Source organism: Diospyros lotus, chromosome 2, assembly GCF_014633365.1.
Source record: "Diospyros lotus cultivar Yz01 chromosome 2, ASM1463336v1, whole genome shotgun sequence".
NCBI lineage: Eukaryota > Viridiplantae > Streptophyta > Magnoliopsida > Ericales > Ebenaceae > Diospyros > Diospyros lotus.
The window spans coordinates 42,257,915-42,280,235 of NC_068339.1; the positions used below are offsets into that span (position 1 = coordinate 42,257,915).

General features: G+C 34.4%; 2 protein-coding genes across 8 annotated transcripts; one reads left to right on the plus strand and one right to left on the minus strand.

Moving 5' to 3' along the window:
* Positions 1 to 1,286: 1,286 nt before the first annotated feature.
* On the plus strand, positions 1,287 to 12,301 carry LOC127794980 (probable CoA ligase CCL8). Of its 3 annotated transcripts, none has more exons than XM_052326338.1 (17): positions 1,287 to 1,688; positions 2,501 to 2,670; positions 2,897 to 3,070; positions 3,447 to 3,645; positions 3,732 to 3,820; positions 4,568 to 4,636; positions 4,810 to 4,863; positions 5,026 to 5,133; positions 7,888 to 7,986; positions 8,139 to 8,231; positions 8,360 to 8,437; positions 8,667 to 8,771; positions 9,774 to 9,864; positions 10,650 to 10,723; positions 10,876 to 11,055; positions 11,658 to 11,711; positions 11,835 to 12,301. In XM_052326338.1, exons 1-17 carry the CDS (start codon positions 1,556 to 1,558, stop codon positions 11,880 to 11,882), a joined length of 1,818 nt encoding a protein of 605 aa, XP_052182298.1. In that variant the 5' UTR covers positions 1,287 to 1,555; the 3' UTR covers positions 11,883 to 12,301. The 3 variants fall into 3 exon arrangements, with proteins under 3 accessions (XP_052182298.1, XP_052182299.1, XP_052182300.1); XM_052326339.1 differs by having other exon boundaries at positions 1,287 to 1,570; XM_052326340.1 differs by lacking the exons at positions 10,876 to 11,055; positions 11,658 to 11,711; positions 11,835 to 12,301 and having other exon boundaries at positions 10,607 to 10,723.
* A 99-nt stretch (positions 12,302 to 12,400) lies between these two features.
* Positions 12,401 to 17,230, minus strand: LOC127794981 (probable inactive nicotinamidase At3g16190). 5 transcript variants are annotated; one of them, XM_052326344.1, is made up of 6 exons: positions 17,071 to 17,230; positions 16,780 to 16,893; positions 15,940 to 16,174; positions 15,734 to 15,850; positions 13,175 to 13,277; positions 12,401 to 12,873 (listed from the first exon to the last, which is right to left on the minus strand). In XM_052326344.1, the coding sequence occupies exons 1-5, from the start codon at positions 17,122 to 17,124 to the stop codon at positions 13,204 to 13,206; spliced, it is 594 nt and encodes a 197-aa protein (XP_052182304.1). In that variant the 5' UTR covers positions 17,125 to 17,230; the 3' UTR covers positions 12,401 to 12,873; positions 13,175 to 13,203. The 5 variants fall into 5 exon arrangements, with proteins under 5 accessions (XP_052182304.1, XP_052182302.1, XP_052182303.1 ...); XM_052326342.1 differs by lacking the exon at positions 12,401 to 12,873 and adding an exon at positions 12,915 to 13,097; XM_052326343.1 differs by lacking the exon at positions 12,401 to 12,873 and adding an exon at positions 12,915 to 13,118.
* Positions 17,231 to 22,321: the final 5,091 nt, after the last annotated feature.

Genomic DNA, 22,321 nt, shown 5'->3' on the forward strand with positions numbered 1-22,321 from the left:
ACATTTAAATTATTATTGAGAATTGTATAGGTTTCCTAGATCCGTTAAAATTTAGGTAAATTTAGTTTTTAAGGTAAGTTAGGGAGAAAACCTTGATGTAGTGATTGCCTAGAACCCATTGATGGTGGTTAGACATTGGGAGAGTGGATTAAGTGTGTGTAGAAACACCAAACTACTATAAATTGTGTTGTACTTCATATTATTTATTTTTCTTATATCTCGTGGCTTACATTTATTATTAATCTTAAACATAGTTTATTATATTTATCAAATATATTTTTCAATAAAATTTTTAATCAATAATATTTATTAAAATTAAAAAAAAATTAATCACTCAATTCACCTCATCTTAAGTGGCCATACCCTAAGAGACCAATAACTTCGTTGGTAATTTGAAGAAGTTTCGATGATGGGTCAAAGGGTTGACCGATATCGAAAATGATTTTAGTATTATTTGATTATTAGCGGATAATGAATCTAGAAAGTCACATACTATATAGTGTTGTATTTGGTATCGATATTGTGTGATTAATCATGCCTAGTGTACAGTATAGTATATAATAATAATGCATAATATATAGCGTGAAATCAATTATTAATTACACAATAAGAGATGGTGGATCACAAATAATACATAATACATAATAAAATCATGATTGCGGGACGACGGATTTGTGTGGAGAATTCAATTTGAAAGAAAAAAAAAATGTGGGGGGTGGGGGTGATTTCTTTTAATAAAAGGGGCAGTGTCCGCTACCTCCGTCTTTCTCTTGCACACATGTTGATTTTTTTTTTTAAATATCATAAAAATTATATATATAATTATTATATATATAATTTTGAGATACGAATATTAATGATATATATATTTTTTGTGTCTAGCATATGAAGAGGTTATCGAAAAGGTATCTTGTTGCATATTTAGGTGTAGATATATTAGTACCTGTACTCTAATCTTACATCAAACAAAAGATTTGCGTTTATTTATATATTTAATTATTAAATATGCGTATTGTTCAAATATTTAAATTATGTATAACATATATATTATATTCTGCTGCAATTTGAGACACGATAAAAATTTTATCTTTGTCGGTAACAATGTAATAGTGATTCTTTTCACAAACGACATCTGCTTTATGGTCCCGTGTATCAGTTCATCAATGAATCTAAATTAACACAAAAAAGATAAAAAACTGAAAACTGTGAAAGATTATTTACCCAAAAAAAAAGAAAAAATTATAAAAGATCTGCTCTTAATATTCGTTTGTATTAATTACAGAATAATATTGCTTACGGACGAGCGAACCAGGAACCAGAAATCTTTTTCCTGTAACCCTAACTGGCTCGCCGGACGGCCGGCGCCAAACGGGAGAGGCCGGCCGGCCGATGAGTTCTTTCCTTTTCGGATATTCTCTTCTCCGTAACTCAATTCAGAGACGCAACTACCTAATCGTCACAAATGAATTTGCGAAAAATGAAATGGAAGGAAGCCACGTGACGAGACAACTGGTGGGTCGCCATAATAAATGGGAGCATCAGAAGCCAACCAAAAATGAGGTCTTTTAAGGTCTTCAACCACTTCCTCACCCTCACGAATCGCCTCTTATGCCTTCAACAACCCCCAATCTCTTCAAGCTTCGCATCCTTGTGTTTCTCCTTTTCTCACTCTCGTCGCCGCTTTTCATGTTCGCTTCCTCTCTTCATAGCCTTTCTATGATCTTTGCACTTGTATTTTGTATCCATAATTTGAGTTTTTGTGTGTTTTTGTGTATGTATGTATATATGTTTTAGGGGATTGGGGAGTTCTGGAATTGGATTCTGATATGTGCGTGGCGTTTTCTGACGAACTGATTGAGTTGGTTTTGGAGCTTGATGTTTCTCCCATACACAATTGCTGTTTGAGTTTCTGCAATTTGGAGTCGTCTCTCTCTGAGTGCTAGTTATTTTAATTGTCGGGAATGCCTATATGGCTGATATCTGTGCTGAATTTGATTGATTTGGAACTCCTTCTCTGTGATACTAAAAGTTGATGCTTAAACAATGAATGCTCAAGATATCCGTTATGATATCTAAAAACGGATCTCATGTCTAGGTTTCTAGAGCTGGACATTCTGTAGAGCAGGTGTTATTCTAAAAGCTCTACTTTTTGTGCTATATAAATTACCTAGAGATGCAATAGAGCAGCATGGAACTACATTGTTTCCATCCAATGGCTATATAGGACTTCCCTGTCAGCAGCTTGTCCAACATAGGCAGTGAATACCGTTTAGGGATGAAGTACATTATTGTATTTGCAATACATTGAATGTGAGCTTTTAGATATCTTACCAAACGTTTTTCACATATTTTAAAAGATGTCATTATGTTTAGATTGTTGATTTGTAATTTAGTTGTAAAGGTTAACAAATATGATGAGCTATTTAATGAGAAGTATAATTGACTTGAAAGAAAGGAGATATCTAATTAAATAGCATTTGTTTGTTTTCCTCCACCACAGCTGTAGATCATAGTGCATTCATGGAGGTTGTTAAAGCAGTTGCTAGACTGGGTTCTTCATCTTGTGAAACCATTGCTATAAGGGCTGATCAGAAGAGCTATACTTATTCTCATCTTATCTCATCTGCCTGGAGGATATCAAGGCTATTATGCAATGCTGATTTAGATACTGTGAGTTGGATGTGATATATTCCTTCATCTCCTTCTTATGTGCTTGGGAGGTGCATAAAAGTTGCGACTCATTTAATAAAGAAATATTGGAAATTATATTGGATTAAACTTGATATTCATCCCCTGGGGAGGGGGTGCTTGCTAAGATCGTGCTATCAAATTTACTTTCATCCTCTTTTACATATGTACAATTTTCTGAAATTTATGTGAAGCAATTATTGTGCAGGTTGATGGAACGAGACAAAATGACCATCTTAGTGGAGCCCGAATAGGAATTGTGGCAAAACCTTCTGCTGAGTTTGTTGCTTGCATGCTGGGGACTTGGTTTAGTGGAGCTGTTGCTGTTCCACTTGCTTTAAGCTATCCAGAGGCCGAGCTCTTGCATGTGATGCATGACTCGGTTTGTCTTTGCATGCCCTCTATTTTCTTGTCCCTTCACTAACTTTTTTTTCCCCCCTGAGAATTTTTATTCTCTAATCGCTCTGTTTTTATGTGTAAATGGATAAGATGCATCATGCATTAACTATACCCTATTGTGGAGTTATCCCTGCACATGCAGACCACTTATTCATCAAATTATATTCCTTACAATTTCATTGTGGCCTGCTCCCTCAGAATTTGGTAACTTCAGTATAAATGACTTTTTTCTGACCTTAACTCACTTTGAATCAAGATAACTACATTTTAGTTGCAGCATGCAATCTTTTAATGCTGTGATTTCATCTTGTTTTTTTGCCAAATATATGTGCAAACTCTTATATCAATTTCATTATTAGGATATTTCTATGATTTTGAGCACTGAAGACCATGCAGAGCTCATGCAAAATGTTGCAACTAAAAGTGCTGCTCGCTTTTCTCTTATTCCTCCTGTACCGTTTATACCTTCAAAGACAACTGAGCATGATAAGTCAGGAACTGGAGAAATGGATGTCAGTAAAATTCTGGACAGGATTGACAATTCGAAGAAGATACAAGGTGGTACCTTTAGGCTTTATTTATGTTGTAGCTGGCTTAGATGGGTATAGTAACATTGTTTTGGTCATTCTTTTTGGTTTATACAGATGATGACCCTGCACTAATTGTTTACACAAGTGGTACCACTGGTAAACCAAAAGGAGTTGTTCACACACACCAAGGCATTTTAACACAGGTACTTATCTGAACACCACTAAGACTGTAAACTTAGCACTTCCTTGTTGCCGTTTTATTCAATGTTTCTACAAGAGGTTTTTTCTTTTGTTATTGTTGTGAAGGTTGCTTCATTAACTCTTAACTAGGATATCAACTTCCTCATTTATATATGTTAGGTATAAAGAGAAAGAGAGAGAGTTTATCTTTTGTTCTGTTTTTTGCTCTGAAGAGGAGATATTATTATTGGAGGGGAGGTTTTATATGTTGAAATCTAGTCTTCAGTTGTTTAGCATAATAATGAGGTGGCGAGGATGGTTTCATGAAGTTCAACTGGAGTTTTCCTCATTAATACATGTGAATTAGGTGTGAAGTTACATAGGTACCCTCTTAGAGGAAGTGTATATCATGCATCAATCTTTTGATGTTCTTGTATTGGGTGCAAAGAAAAAGGAGAAATGCTTTCTTACTATATTATATCATTAGGGATCTAGTGATATCTTGCTGGAAATTTACCAGAAATAGTACTAGCTAGGATTTACATTTGTTGATAATCTGCTCCTCTGAGCATATATTTTGAGTAGCATTTTTTTTTATTATCTTGAATTTGATCTTGTCATCATGCATCAGCTCAGTATAAATATGCACTATGTGTTACATATTGAAACTATTCATTCATGATTTTTGCAACCTGTTTTTCTTCTCACTCTAAGTTCTTAGCCTAGCAATTGATTTTGGCACTAACTGTTGTGTTCTGGCTCATTGTCAGGCCCAAATGTTGACGAATGCTTGGGAGTATACTTCTGCCGATCAATTTCTGCACTGTCTCCCATTACATCATATCCAAAAAAAACATTTATTTTTATGATGAAAACCTGCTTTCTGATATTTACTAGTTGAGTATTTCTCTATGTTAAAATTTCTATTACCTGTATTCAGCTTTTGATTCTTTGCTTTAGGAAAACTTAATTAAAAGGTCAGATTTTATTGATCCTTAACTTGTCCTCCGTACATGTTCATGGGCTTTTCAATGCTTTACTTGCCCCTCTCTATGCAGGTTCCACGGTAATCCACTCCTTTCCATTTTCATATATATATATTTGTTCACATAGCATGGGCTCAGACTTTGATTGCTTCTTTATGCTAAACATCTTTTCCTTTTGTTTGTTCTATATGTTGGAGCATGTTTAGTTGTAACATATTACATATTTGTTTTATTGGTTGAAGGTTGAGTTCATTCCAAAGTTTAGTGTGAGAGGAATCTGGCAGAGATGGCGTGAATCCTATCCCAAAGATGGGACAAAGGCAGATGACGCTATAACTGTTTTTACTGGAGTAAGTCAATTATTTCATGATGTAAATTAGGAAGCTTGTTATTTGTAATCTTATCTTTTTGGGGGGGATGCTCATGCTTTCTTTAACTATTTTTTACTCTGGAGTCTTATCTTTGCCCGAGTATAAATATCTGGGCGAACAGCACACTGTAGCTTGGCAAAGTAAGAATCATGAGATGTGGTGCATAATGGCTAAGAAAAAATAAAATCAGATATTCACATTTTAGTTTTTGTCGTCTCCTTTTTGCCCTCTGATTTTATAATATTTATAGCAGTGGACTCTGTATGTGGCATACACAATAACCCTACTAATTTGTTTCTTGGGTGCTGGTTATGTAATGTTATCCTTTATGCCTTTTTGCTTTGGTTGCGAGCTTCTATGTAACTCCCTAGAGTTGAAGGGTAATCTCTTGATCTATGCAACTTTTATTTACTCCTTTTTCACTGGTGACATGGGAAAATACTTCAGATGAAATAATGCAAGAACAATCACAAGCCTTAATCCCTTTAAGTACGATTAACAACATGAATTATAGCTCTCTAATAACTCTATCCATGATCATATTTTTTGTGAGGCCATATCTGAGAGTTTTCCACTTTTTTTTTTCTCTACCCCCTTTGCTACAAATTTCTTTCATTCCAATCACTGGCCTCGTCAATGCATCTGTTGGTATTCTTCTCTCATGTTTAAACCATTTTGATTGGGTTTGGTGCATGTTAACTTTAATACGGTGACACTCTATTATATAAATAATCTCATTTCTAATTTTGTCTTTTTTGTATTGTCACACATCCTTGTAACATCCATCTGTTGTAACATTCTTATCTTAGTTATGATCATATTTTGCACATGTTGGTGCTTAAACTGGATAACATTCTAAGCCATATAACAAATATGATCTTATAGCCTTCTATTAGAATTTCCTTTTTATCCACTTAGAGAGATTTTATAAAATTGGAGATAATGTTGGACACACTTCTGCACTTTAATTTTGACCTTATTTTTTGAGTGACATCCTCAATAATTTTTCCTTTTCTTTTGAAAATTAATTTGAGATATCTAAATTAATCTTTTCTACGAATCACTTGATTTTCAAGTCTCATCATAACATCATCCACATTCTATTTTTACTTAACTTACATTCTATATATTCGATTTTTGACATGTTTATATTGAAACATTTAGATTCTAAGGTATTAGTCCATAAGTCAAGCTCAAAATGCACTCCATTTATTTCATCCATTAAAACAATTTCATCTGATGACATACACCAAGGCAATTTTTCTTGGATGTGCTTTGTGATTTTGTCCATCTCAAGGGTCAAGAGGTAAATGCTCAGTGCAGATCCTTGATATAATCCAAACAAAATATGAATTATGTGTTTTAGAAATGCATTTGTCCACATTCATGGAGAAGACATGGATTACGTTCTCTTTGTGTTTTTTTCGTTGCAACATGTATGTGAAGTCTCATAGCTAGCTCTCTTGGTTTTAAATTTTTCTTTTGCCTCTCCATTCCACAATCGAAACTCTTTTCAGTTTGTTTTTCCCATTTTAAAACGGTTCTGTCATGTTTTTAATAGTAGCAGCCATCTCAAGTCACAGTAGGTTAGTCTTACCTTCTATAGTTCAATCTCTTGTGCTTTGTTTTTTTTTTTTTTTATGTCATTTTTCTAACTCCATGTTTTACAAGGGCATGAAGGACTATAAGCCTATGTTGAGTGGTTAGGTACTCTCCTAGTATAACATTAATAGCCTTTTTCATTATAATTGATTCTTTTCTGACCAAGTGTTCATCCCGCTTCTTGAATGCAGTATTAGCTATGATGAGATCATATGTGATGCCAAATGCAAAATAACCTTCCCTCATTATTTTTATTCTCCAAAGCTATAACCGTAACGCACATCTTTTTACCCATTCACTTCTTTACCAACATGACCATTTAAGTTGCCTGAAATAATGATCTCTTCTCTTGGTATTCTTCGCAACAATCCCTTTAACTCTTCCAAAATTGTCTTTATATTTTTTGTCAACTCAACTTGTGGTGCATGCGTACTAACAATATTCAAAATCTCTTCTCTTAGAGCAACTTTAATGTGATAATCCTATCTCTCAACCTCTTCATGTTCGCTACCTCATCCTTGAAACTCTTATCCATGGTAATCCTTCATTCCTTGTGCGTTCCTTGAATATCAAAGTTCATATCCAAGCTCAATCAATACTTTAACCTTTTTTGCCAGCCTGTCTCGTCTTTTGAAGGCAAATATTCTTAATTATTCTCCTAAACATCACATCAACCACTTCCATAGATTTCCCTGTTTCATGATCTAATCCTTAGCCTTGGGTCCTGGAATAACTTCTTTTCTTGCATTTGTCCATAAAAATGCAAGAACTGTTGTAAGTTTAACTTTAGCTCATTTTTCACTGCACTCAAGTAATACAGCGTGCCACTAAGAGTGTTATGTCTTAGCAATTTATTCTTTTGTTTAGAGTTCATGATAAAGAGATTTTTATGTTGGCTTTCAGCTGTCTAACACAGCCCTCTATCCAGGCTTGGGACTAGGTGTGAATAGGAGGAATACCATCGACAGTAGAAGTATTGATGGAATTACTCAATCCATAGGCAAAGTCATTTCAGATGAAATAATACATTATTAAAACAAACTAAGAAGCATGTATTCATGAACTTGCGAATTTCAATTTCCAAACCTCAAAAGGGTTGTTATAGAGTGATTTTCACACTTCGTAATGTAGGTACCAACAATGTACACTCGACTAATTCAAGGTTATGAAGCAATGGATCCAGACTTGAAAGAGGCTTCTGCTTTAGCTGCCAGCAAGTTGCGTCTCATGGTAGGGAAATTTGATTAAAAATTTCACATTGGAACTATGGTCCTCATATCTACTATTAGTTGATGATCTGTAAATTTTGGCTGTTATACGTACATATAGCTGTTAACTCCTTTATTATGATAAAACTTAAGCAGTTTGTTTCCTAATTCCAGATGTCTGGTTCCTCTGCACTTCCTTATCCTGTCATGCAACAATGGGAAATTATAACTGGACATTGCCTTTTAGAACGATATGGTATGACTGAGGTGTGTGCTGTCTTCCTACATAATTTCTTTTGGTGGATTATATGCTTTACAGCAAAGGGTTCTCCACTTATTTATTTAGGGATACTCATTTATGTGCTTCTTAATTATTTGATTTTTTTTTTTTTAAGTTTGTCATGGCCATTTCCAATCCCTTGAGAGGCTTAAGGAAAGGAGGCACTGTTGGGCACCCATTTCCAGGTGTGGAGGTTAGTGAGATTCATAACTACAGAATTCAACACCATAAACAGCTGTGCGCTAAAGAGTCGTGACATGCTGAAGAGACTGATGGTTATAAATTTGAGTTGATGTTTTTCAATCTTTCCCCGAAGGCAATTTTAAACTGAAATAATATTTAGAGGGAGGTCTCAGTTTATCTAAGTGCCTTGATGGCACACTTTGTTGATTTATACGGTAACATTTCTTGGCTTATGATAGGCCAAAATACTTGTGGAAGATGGTACTGGGGATGATATGACAGGAGTGGGTGAGCTTTGCATTAGAAGCCCGTCATTGTTTAAGGAATATTGGAAACTTCCTGAGGTACTTGTATCATTGTATAATTGCATATTCACTTTCTAGTTTGACTTCAAGCTCAGAGGCCCTTCCTCTCTCTCCCTGATATTTATTACAATTTTTTATTTCTCTATCTGATTTTTTTTTTTTGTTTTGCATTAGATCAAAATCCTGGTAGCTTTCTGTAGTGAATTTATTCCTTTTCTTTCTTTCACATATTTTCTTGATACATATCCAAACCATTGTCATGAGACTCATAACCTGTTTTAGTTGAGAAACACATTCTATATGTCCCAAAGGTTGCTTTTTGTTTGTACCCAATGTAAGCCATTACCTGTTGATTCTCCAATGTTGCTCTGAACTTGACATGAGAGAAACAGACATGATAAGTTTTCAAGCACCATAATTGCTTCATTTTTGTTGAGAGTAAAAAATAATAATAATATAAAAGATAAGTTAGCTCTCTATCTACCAGCTTAAACTTTTAGATGAGTTGGTGGTTAACAATTCAATGTGGTATTAGTGCAAGCAAAGGTCTCGAGTTTAAACCTCATCGTTAATCCAATATTTCCTTTGTTGCACATGCTTAGACTAGGTATGCAGTGGAGCCTGGCTACACATGAGGGGTTGTGTTGAGAGTAAAAATAATAATGTAAAAGATAAGTCCCTCAATGTACCAGTTTAAGCTTGTAGATGAGATGGCACTTAACAATTCAACAATTTTCTTGTAGAAGGAAACTGTAACCTAGATTCTCACACACTGTCACCTATTCTGAACTTGCATTATGAAGCTTTTCTTGCCAAGCATCATTTATAATGTGTGATAATTGAACAACACTAAAGTGCACGAACTGAATTTTTTGCCTTATCTTTTCCCATCTTTATCTTCTCCTCTTCCTCTTAGCTTCTATGATGCTACTATGGCGTCACTTAAGCACCATATATTTAAACTAAATGCCAATTAAGTATTACAAACAAGAAATGATTTTATGTTTATATTTCTCATGATTGCATCTAATCACCTCTTAGGTGACAAAGGAATCCTTCATTGATGGTGGGTTTTTCAAGACTGGGGATGCTGTTAAAGTGGATGAAGATGGATACTATGTCATTTTGGGACGTAAGATGCTTAGATTTCTCTGTGTTTGATTGCAGCTGGTTATATATAACTACATATATCTGCATATATCTCTTTGAACGCCTACTTGACTAGTTCATGTTCTATAATCCCTATATACATGCAGTAATGATTTACTCTGTTTGTTGCTGACAAGTACATAAATTTCTTGCTGCCCCTGATCTTTTTGGTATGGAGTTGTAAAAATATGCTTTGCGCGGGGGTTCATAATTTTGAATTCCTCTTAGCAAGAATAGCAATTGTTTCTATTGATAAATATTTTCCCCCTGAATCTTGTGAATTGTGAACTTTACACCAAGGGACTCTGTTGTAGTTCTACTTCTATTTCACTTTTAAACTATTAAGTCTGAGGAAGAAGCTAGTGATACTCTGATACAGTTGAGTGCTCTATATGACACGTTTTTGTTTAGGCGTCCAAACTCTGTTAAGCGGAACAAACTTATCTTGAACATAATTTTTTGTACCTTTATAAACAACGTCGTCTTGAATTTTGATGCATGCTTGTGTACTTGTCATTTTCCTGTGTGGACTGCTCATTGTGGCTTCTTTCTGGGTGAGGGAGGATGGTTGGGGAGGAATGGTCTACTTTGATGGTGGTTTTTGGTTACGTTTATGCCATTAGGGTAGCACATAATTTTTATGCATTTCATCTCTTCCTTCCCCCTATGCTTATTTTCTTTTCATTTGCTTAGGCAACCTGCTTATTTTCTTTTCATTTGCTTAGGCAACCTGCTTATTTTCATTGAAGATTAAATTTACTCATTCAGGCACTAGCGCTGATATTATGAAGGTTGGTGGATACAAGTTATCAGCATTAGAAATTGAATCAGCTCTTTTAGAGGTAAATGCTTGGTTTGTTTCAGAGGTCATGGTGCACATAACCTCTCATTTACAGCACAGGTTATTATTGCTTTTTTAGTGGGATCCTTCTCAAACATGAACAAACCATGATAGTAAATATGATAGTGGCATTTAATCAACCTCCTTCTGCAGCATCCAGCTGTATCAGAGTGTTGTGTGTTGGGCTTGCCGGACAAGGACTATGGGGAAGCTGTTTCTGCAATAATTGTCCCTGAGGAAGAGACTAAGAAAAAACGAGAGGAAGAGTTGGAGCCGGCTCTTAGCTTGGAAGAACTTTGCACCTGGGCCAAAGAGAGAATTGCACCATACAAGGTATCTTATTTTATCCGTGTCCTTACTGCTTCCTAAGCTTAAAATTGTGACCAATCACTGTTGTTGGACTTGCCAAAACTTTTTCAGTAAGCACTGGTGGTCGGCTCTCTTTTCTCATAGGTCTACAAAATGAACTATTTAATACATGAAATAATGTTTCACCCCGAAAATGCACTGGCAGATGAATTATCTGAAAGTGAACTCCCTTTCAAATGATCTGCAAAGTCAATGTTGGGCACTGATGTTGCTTTTTACGATAGCATGTTTCTTGACCTGCGCTTAATCTACTCACGTTCAAGCACTTGCTTTGGTGCACTTGCCCATGAGCCAAACTACAAAATTTTCCCAATACGTTCGTCTTTCTGTTGACAAGGTTGAAAAAGGAAACCCCCACCTCTGCCCCAACGAAAACAAATAAAAACAGGAAAGGACAAAGTCGTTTCTTCTGTAATATTTATACATTTTGCTTCTTATTGTTTCATTTTAGTATTTTGGGTCTCCTCTCTTGGCTTCATGTCAAATTTGACATGAAACCATTCTTTCAATTACCTAAAAGAAAATGGAGCATCAACTCTAATTACCGCATGCACTGCTTTTCCCAGCTACCAACTCGATTGTTCCTATGGGAGACTCTTCCGCGTAATGCTATGGGAAAGGTGAATATTTACTTACCAGTATTTTGTTTATACATTTTTTTTTTCCATTGTCTGTTTCAGCCCCTACAGGTTGAGGGGAATTTTGTTCGAAATTAATGTATGATATATAATTTCTAATTCCAGGTGAACAAAAAAGAACTGAAGAAAACGTTTGCTGCCGAGAAACAATAAATTTTTTTTGTAGCAAATTGTTCCCAGTGGCTTCAACATCCAGCAGTAATTTATAGAGTAGCATTGCTTCCCTGTGGTTGCCACATTGTCCTGGTTTCTGCAGAAGATGCTGAGAAGCAAGAAAATTAAGCACTAAGCCAGAGATCTTTCACGAGTCGCTGCTTGTGAAGGGTATCAATCTAATGCAGTGATCTTCATTCTATTGGGAGGCAAAGCATTTTTGGTTGAACAATTATTTTTGTATTTTGTGTTTTAATAAGATGGAAGATTGTTTCTAGTTTTGTCAGTTAAAAGCTCATTTCATTGTATTTTCCAGGATAAGGCATGTTATTTCTCTATACATCATTCCATCCCTTTGATGGGCTCCAACTTTAACTTAACTATCAAATTACCACAAATATGTAGCCAATTTCAAGATCTGTGAATTGATCTATCAAACAGTTAGAACTGGAGCAATCACAAGAAAGATATGCTTGGAAACTCTAGTCAAAAAGCAACCTCGGATTAAAGAATTAAGCATAATAGAATGCTTTCCTAGCATACAAGGTTCTTTGCTTTGCGACATCAATACACATGACTCACTACTTTCCAATGATTATGCTGAGTGTCAGTTTTACCTAAGTATGCAATTTTAACTCTATTTATTTTATGAAAGGACTTATTACAACTCAAACCTGTTGACATTCTAATCACAAAGAAGAAGCAACCTTCACTTTTAAGCATCATCCCTCACAGCAATTGATAGGGTTGGAAATGGATATGACGAATTGCATATATTTAATTCCTTGACATGTGAACCGATTGACTGATTACAAATTAGGTTATCATTTTTTATTTATTTTAAACATGTTTGTTAATGCATTAGAGAGTGCTTCCATGTTCGCTTCTCAGTTGTTTCTTCAATTCACAGGCAAGTTAAATGTTCTTTCTTTGTGCATGTAGAATTGGCCCAGTAGGCAGATAATCAATGGTTGAAGCTAAGCTTCTAAACCTGCAAGGATGGATAAGCCAACCAAACATTAATGGGCTTGGTTTAGCAGCCATTAAGAAAGTTTATTGATATTCATCTTGTGAACAAATGCAAACAGCAGGTATTGTACAACTATATGAAGCATGACTGAAATACAACAATTCAGTTATTAACAGAAACAAAGACAATTCCCTGTTCATCAGTCACCAAGCTAATCATTCTCCAGTTTGCCATTCTCCTTTTCCCTGCACAAAATAGGGGAAAACCTATATCTTATATTGCACATACAGCAACCTGATAAGGGTTACATGAAACAGCTCACCTAAGTCGATATTGTCCTTGTGAAATATATCAGTCATCAGACTCGCACCATTCCTCCAATGTGGGGGTTGCAACACCAACATTTTTCATATCAAAAATATTTGCTGGAATAAGAATATAGTTTTTGGTGTTAGTCAAATGCTGGATACCAGCCAAAAGAAGACTCAGCAATATAAATCACCTAAAATTTGAAGAAATGAAATGCTGTTGTGAAAAACTAACAAGTTAGAAAATATAATAAGAAAATGCAGCTAGCGGAGCAATGGGAATTTGGTTTAGAAAATCCTGTGAGTGCCAGCAATATGCAACCAACCAGTGGAGGATTCAATTCAGCATATGGGTGATCAAAGTGACCGCTGAAAAATAAACTCAGCAATTGTGTTATTGTTATTCTTTTATAACAAAAAAGGATTAAGTGCACCTTTTCAAATCATATAGAAAACTTATTATTCTCAGAATAAAGCAGTTTAATGGAAAATGAAAGTGCTCTTCATTTTCAAAATCAGCAGAAAAAAAGGTAGGGCTAGATAAACTAAGCCTACCAATCTATACCTGTCTTATCTAGATAACCTAGCCACATTTACCATGATGCCAAGTTTTAGCACCAAACCTCGAAAGGCGGATCTCAAATTGATAGAAAATATGAGCATCTCAATCCCCTAGACCTAGTATTGTTTCATCAAATTTCCTCTCATTGTTACCAACTGATAAGTGCTATTCTACATATACCATCATATGCCACTTGCTTCTTATGTGACTTGAGTTGCTAGCTTTAGCTAATGAAGGAAACTGTAATTTTGAAAAACACATAAAGCCCATAGAACATAGCATATATAGCTCAAGATGTTAATATTTCACTTCTAATAGGGCTTCCCTTACAGACTCAGTAGAATAATCACTATGACTTGATTCTCAAATTTTATTGTTTTCAGCAGGTGCGCGCTGGAAAATTCTCCCGTCCTAGACGGACTGTTAGTCCATTACCAAACTTCAATCTTCCTTATCTTACGACATTCAAAACAACCTAAGCTAGGTTCTCCTTGATACACACGGACATATCCAAAATTGATGTAAAGTTCTCCACCATTTAGCTTACGCAACTTAACAAGGGTTGGTTAGTATTTGATCCGTAATATCTTCCTTTACACTCAGTCTCTTTTGATGCTTTTAGCTGGCAAACAAGACTTCAATTACCCCCCCCGGAACACACACACACTGACACACAAAAGAAAAATGAGGAAGTTTTAGAGCACCTCCGAAATTTTAGTAAAAAATATCAAAACGGACTCTACATCAAGCTAAGCTTCTTTATATGTGATGTTAGATTGCAATACCAATCACATTTTGTACTTATCAACAATGATCACAAACCTTAATCCCCTCTAGGTGGAATTGGCACATTTGGTACTTATTGTCAGGTCTTCAGGTTTGACAAGGTCAATTCTTTGCTAATTGAGAGGACTAGGGCAGAACTTAGGGAGAAATGTGAGGAGGATTCAGAGAAGGAGAGAGACAACAGAAGTAGGCGAGAGAGAGAGAGAGAAATTGAGAGAAAGGAGAGAATTCTTTGGAAAAATGCTTTGATGATCTTTCATTCAGCTGAATTAGGCTTATATATATATATATTTCTTTATTGATGAAAGTTGCTTTTTTTCTTCCTTTACTAGCATGTGATTCAGCTAAGAGCATAAGTTCCTGTAGTATACTGGCATTTACAATGTTGTTATGATACAGAAAAGCAATTGGAGAGATGATGATATGATAAGAACAGCAAGCAATGAATAAATGGAAGGCTGAAAACAAAGAAAAATATCAGTTGGAAACATAGATGACTTCAATTGCATGGTGCAGCCATGTTCTGTGAAATTAACTAATGCATAAAGAGAGAGTTCTGCTTTAAGGTGCAATTAGTTAGGATCACGAAAAAGACAAAAAAAAAAAAAAAAAAGAACATAGACCAGGAAGATTATATAAATGGATAAATGCTATCCTTGACAGAGGTCCATAGTCTTTGCTGCTCCCCAAGTTCAGATCATGCACACAAAAGAAATTTTTTTGGAACTAGATCCAATGGTGAGTAATATTCAATAGCATTACTCAGGGCAAATGATGAGATTTTGAACCATGTACAGTCCAAAAATCAATGTAAATATGAACTGAGAGACTCTGGAAGTTTGACTGTCTGAGAATCAATGTGAAATGCGGATTGAGTACAATGCAGATTTAATCTATGCCATCTGTTTAATCTTAAGGAAATGTGGAACACTTGACTATCGTGTATGAGGCAAATACATGCAATGTGGTGTGATACTGTAGACATCCTAATATTAGCACATCAAGAGAGATGCCAAAAATAATAATAAAGGGTGTCACTACAGCATGAGGCGCATCCTTACCATTGTTACAGAGGATCACCCTAGCCAAAAATACTAACAATAATTACAAGATAAAGTAAGCATTGCATTTCCAAGTGAAGAGAATTTCATAAATGGCTCCTACTAGTTAAAACATGTCATATGAGATCCATGATTAGAGTAAAAAATCAGGAATAAATGCCTACCAAGATGTATTTCAGGTGTGGCAGAAGCTGTGGCATCAACAATAACTGTAACATATTTGTAATCCAATGCTACAGCATCAAAGACGGTCTGTCTTATACAGTTTGGAGTTTGAACACCTAGAAACAGAGATTTGAAGAATTAAAAGCTGAATATATAGAAGAACACTCAGGAGTAAATATGAGAATACGACAAAAGGTGCATTTACCAACAACCACCAAACTATCAATCCCAGCAGTCTTCAGAAATGAATTAAGATGTGTAGCAAAGAATGCACTAAACCGCATCTTTACGACCTTATAATCCTCTTCCTTAATCACTAGGCCATCAACCAATTCCGCACCAACACTACCCCTAGAGGTTGGCCCTGCTTTCCCGACCGAGTACAAGTGCTGGCGGAAGAGCTCAACATCTCTTCCAAGTGGATCATGCTCGCGGACAACCTATAGCCAAATTTCTCAACCAATCATTTAAGTGCAAAGAAAAACACTACTTAAACATCACCACAACATAGCAAGCCTTACTATGTAGCTTGCCAATGATTTCTACTCACGACTTTATCTTTTGTAAGGTCTTTTATATCATTGTTATCATCAGCTGCATCTTATTTTAACTAAGTTAAATTTGAACAATGTGATAGAATTTTACACTAAATGCCTTTCTTGATAAAACCCCTAGCACGGAATTATAAGATAAAGTTCCAACACCATCTTAGTACGGAACAATAAATAATTACATCATATGGTAACGAAAGAAGAAAATTGACATGGTTGATATTTTGAAACAAACTTGCATAACATGGAAACATGACTCGTTAAGGCCTTTCATATCATAATGATGTTTATTTTTTGCCCGCAGTACAAGTAAAATACTTGTAATTTTAGTGGAAGAAGGTAGAAAATATCAAAGTAACATGTATTAGATTCGAATACATTTGGGAGAAACAAGGAATGAACATGGTGATCGGAAGCAAGAATCAGGGAACAGAGAGCATCATATTGAAGAAGCAAAGAAAGTGTGAAACGAAGATTGATGAGGAGGAAGGTACCCAAATGACGAGGATGCCGCGCCGCCGAGCAACTTCTACGGCCTTGATGACGTTGGGGACAATTGCTTGGCCGCCATCGACGCGCATCAAACCATCTGGAAGAATGAAATCTTTCTGCGGATAGCTTGAAAGGACAATAGAATAAGCATCCAGAACGCTGAGATAATTGAGAAGTAAGAAAAAGGTTTGGATTGTTGTTGGAGAAGAAACATCAGAAACGTGAAGAAGGCAAAGAAAAAGCGGAATTGAATTGGAGGGGGGGGGGGGGGGGGGGGAGGAGAGACCTCAGACCTGCATGTCTATGACGAGAAGCGCAGTGTTCTTCCACTTAGAAGCAGCCGCCATCTTTGGACGGAAAACGCAGCTCTTTCCGAGATTCCGATGGAGAGAGATTTCCGGAGGCTTTGTTTGGATAGAGGTTTGCGGAGGATTAAAATACGAGCGTGTTTTGTTTACCGTTTGATTACTTATAAGTTATAGAATTAGTTTATAAGTTATATAATTTATTTTTTTTTACATGTTTAATAATATTTAAGAATTTAAACGCTACCAATCTTATAAATTATTTTAACCGCATTTAAGAAAAGCTACCCCACCTTTTTCAAATAAACTCCTATGAGCTTTTTACATTGACCAAGTAAATAAAAGATTTGCCATAACGAAACTTCTTAATTTTCAATCTACCCATCTCTTTCATCTCATTGTTTCTCTATTGTTGCCTCTCTCTAGCTTCGGCCATCATCGTTGCTTTCGCCGCCTCTCGATCCTTCGTCATTATCGGTCGTCGCCTCTAAACTCATCCCCATCACTGCCTCCTCTAGTCTTTATCACTGCCTTTTCCATGTTCATCGTCGTCATTCGCTACCCACGCCTCTTCCGTCGTTCGCTGCTTTCTCTTTCATCAATCGCCTATCTCCATCTTTCTCTGTATATGTAATATATATTATACTAATATATTTTTTAATACTTATGTATAATTTATCAACGTGAAATTGTAATAATTTTATCAATTAGATATCAATTTATAATTTATTTTTATTAAAAATTAGTATTTTTATAAATTTTATTTGTATTATTCAGCAACATGTTTATTTTCGTTCTTTTGATAAGTTTTGATAGATTATCAATTTTTTTAAACAAAATATAACTATTTAACTGATGACTTAAGACACATCTATTCAAATATATTATTAAGTTAAATATTACTTAATTTTTAAATTTTACACAACTTAAAAGTAAAAAGACTTGTACACCCATAAAAGAAATATTGCGCCAAACCCTTTATGTCATCTCCATCGCACCAAGCATGACGCTACCCCAGGAGGAGGGGGGGGGGTTGTCCATTTTGCCCATGCATGTAAAATACAGTACAAAGAGAAATAGTTTCTAATAAGAAAAATACAAAACAAAATATATCTGAACTTGTATTTTTTATTAATTAATTTATTATGAGCTCTTTTAAATAAAATAAATTTCGATCTCTTTTAAACTCATGTCTTAAAATAATTTTGTTAACAGAATTATTAATATCTCCGCTAGTTAACTTTATGATGTGAAAATTGAAACTATCCAAAGCTTAAAGATTAAATTCACAATTTTAAATTTATAAAATAATATTTTTGGACCCTCTAGAGGTGTTAATATGGTTCATACTAAATTGGATTGTCTCTAGATTGAATTGAAATTCTTAAAAATTCCATATAGAAGATCGGACCGGTTCAATATATATATATATATATATATTTTGTTTTTAATATAAAATTTAAATATATATATATTTATATATATTATCCAAGTAAAAGATATTGAATCAGTTGCATGATTCTCAGAGGTTTTGATACTTAACAAAACAAACTATAAGTTAATCTTATAGGTTGTGAAATGAACTATCAAGATTTAACGGTTATAACATTTTCGATTCTCATAACCTAGTAGAAAATTGAGTAATATTAAAGGTGTTAAAAACAATAGATCAAATATTAAAGGCTAAACAAAAGAAATAATCAAATATCAAGATTCTAAGAAGTCATTACTCAAGTATTGGCCCAAGTCAACAAATGGTATTCGACTAACTTATGCAAATACTAAGATCAGTGTTATATAGATGAGATATTGCTCGAGTATTGGGTATTTTACTAAGAAATCAATTTAATCAAATATCAGAATGTATTACTTGAATATTAACTAAAAGAATTGAATGTACTTCTCCTAAAATCAATCTTACTCAAATACTATAATTATTACTCGACTAATTTCTTAAGAAACAATCTCTAAATCTTACTTTAAGTAATATTCTATATTACTCGAGTAATAAACAAAAAAACAAAGAGGAGTCATATATTATACCTTCTCCTACAGTTTTTCTTCAGTAACTCGACAAGTCCTAATATCATGATATTTCCTATGACACACACACCACAAGTCCGTCTCCTTTTTTGAGTTTTAGCTTGCAAAATTGTTTTTCCTAATGAAATTCTTATAGATTTTTATAGTTATCCTTTGGTTTTAACATTTGTTGGATCCCAAATAGTTATATTAGTTGAAAGTGCACATTGCAAGATAGATTGAGTGTTGTTAAAGCTCGAGGTTTAGAGGTTTAGTATAAATGATTTTGATAATAACAAAAATATTTTTTATATCTCCTATACTTTCGATATGTTTTATTTTTCATATTTAAGTAATTTTGGTCGACCAACATTTAGCCTCAGTCAACCGAAGTAGGCTAGAAAGATTGGTCTCGCATTTCAGTTGACCGAACCTTTGCCTAATGTTACTGGATAACTTAGGTCGACCGAAATTTTATCTTCAGTCAACCAAAGTCAATCAGTGTGTTGGCTTATGAAGTTCAGTCAACCTTTATCTCAACCGAAGTGAGGCTTTCCACCCACTTGGCAACTTAGGTCAACCAAAGATGTAATTTCAGTCGACCAAAGTTTTGCGATAGCTTCTGATTCTTAATTCTCTAAATCTCTCTTTCAGTATATGCCCAAGGGTTATTCTCCATGCTTTATCTTTACCCTTATACTGCATTATTTTGTTTAGATCTTCTCATGTGTTAAAGGCAAAATGCTTTTTGATAAAGTTATCTTTTTGAATGACTTTTGAATGATTCTGATTTGTTCTAACTTCCATAACACTTTTTGTCTCCATAAAACTCATGTTTAATTATGTCTCAGATTGTCCCCTCAGTTCTTATCTTTTATCTTTCTATGCAAATCACTCTTGTGTTGATGTTGATCCCAACAATTGCTGAAAAAGTTAGAATATTTTCTAGAAAAGCTTATGTGCTTTTTGAATTTCAATTTGTTTTTCTCCTCTCTTTGTAGCATCTAGAATTTAGAATTTTCATATATATTCAAAGTAAGTGACTTGTAAAGGTAGCAGTCCATGACTAAGAGAACAAACTTCAAAGAGCTTTGAAAACAAGAGTGCAAGTCCAAGTGTTGAAGATTTGCTATTGTGAAAGATAATTGGTTACCTGTTTTCGATTTGGCTCAAATTGGTTGTAGGTTTGTTTGTTTTACTCACTTGTTGTGTGAAGGGTTATTACTAGTTATATGCTAGTGTGTTGTCTTGCTTAGACAAGGGATTTTCTGTTGGTTTAGCTCCATACCAAAAGCTAGTGTTATTTTTATCCTCCCTAGTGAAACCTCGAGCTTTGTGCTTGGGAGAGATGACTAAGCTCTTTAAAGAGCTGAACCTCTATAAAAATTCTCTTATATTTGTGCGGTTGATTGTTTTATTTTATGTTGTATCTATTACAACAAAAAGATTACTACAAAAAGAATTTTTAATTAGAGTAAAAAGTTAAATATTTTTCAAAAACCCAATTCACTCCCTCTTAGGTGTTTTTTTGGGCAACAAGCGCTATCAATATGTTACTTTGTTTGCCAACATAATCTTATTGTGCCTTACTAATTCTAATTTTGTTTATTTGTTTCATCAAATCCTCCACCATTGGAGAGTAACAATGCAAATATCAGGATACTTCACTGCTCTATTGTGCATTTCATTTAGAGCTTTTTGAAGATTCCAATTTTCAAGAAGGGGGATAACCTAGGTATCTTGTGATGCATTGATCAATCCACACCTAAGCATGCAAACTCTTATGCCTACAAGCAAGAGTTCATTAATCCAAAATGTAGTCTTCAAAAATTGCCTTCATTCGGTAATAATACTTCATTATATATAAAATATGTGGGCATAACATATCGGTAGTCTCAAACTTCTCTCAATTACAACTAAATTACCTTTTAAATTGAATGCATCGTATAATATGTGAGTCTACTTTTTCATCTACTTCATACAAAACACCATATGATGTGACTCCATCGTTGTCGTTCACTTAATCATGAGAACAATTGCAAATGACTTCTTTAAATTCATTTTGAAATTTAGCAAATATTTTTCTGGTGTACACTATCCAACATGCGCTTCTAATGGATGCATGTCCTAAAAATGGGGTTTGGTTCTCATTGTCATCAAGTCCTCACTTTTTGCTTCATCATGACGACATTGTAAAGTACTTGAATATTGCTCAACAAACTCAAGTAATGGAATCATAGAATTCACAAATCCATAAAAAAAATGCATTAATACTCTCACTCTGTTGGCTTTTAGATGTATATCAATCCAAGTGTACCTTTTATCGTATATATTTTCTAACCACTTTCAAGATTTCTTTTCATTGCATTGTTGTCAATCAATGTCTCCTCAAATTCCATGTTTATATTTTTCCTTCAACTTTACCCCTACACACTTGGGTTCTTCATTGGTCTTGCTCATCCCTCACCTATAGTAATGTTCATCAAAACCTAGATTGTAGGAAGATCACAATAAACGAAGGTGTTTGTCTTTATGAAGAGAGATATGGCATATGCAAAACCTATGTTGTGTATTCGGAAAAAATCTTTTAATTGCATTAAAGATAGTTTGGTCTTGGTCAGTAATGATTGCTCTTGGCGTTTTACCTCCTATGCAATATAGCCCAATGTTCAAACAACCAAACTAATATTTTTTCTTACTCATCGACTAAAAGGGTACATCCAAAAAGTACTAATTGTCCATGATGATTCACACCAATAAATAGTGCAAATGGGAGAAGGAATTGATTGATTTTATAAGCAACATCAAAAACTACCACGTCACTGAGTTTTTCATACACGATTATGTTTGTATTAGTGCCCTAATACTATATTTAGATAATATCTAGTATGAATATTGAGCATAATAATATATACTTGTTATTTAAATGATCATATTTTCATTCATAGCTCTCCATTTATATATGAACGAGTTTCTAAATATCCTGATGATTTTTATTCTTAAATTGTTAAGAATATGTGACAAAGATCTATAACATAAGATTTTTTAAAGGTATTCTTAATCCTAAGATTTCTTTGAAGGAAACTAAGATTAATCAGTTACAAACTCTCACATGAGCTACTATATTTGATTATCTAAAAATTACTCTCCCATCTACCTCAAAATTACTCCTACAAACACCATTTTCATCAATCTCCATAGAGTGGTAAAATATATC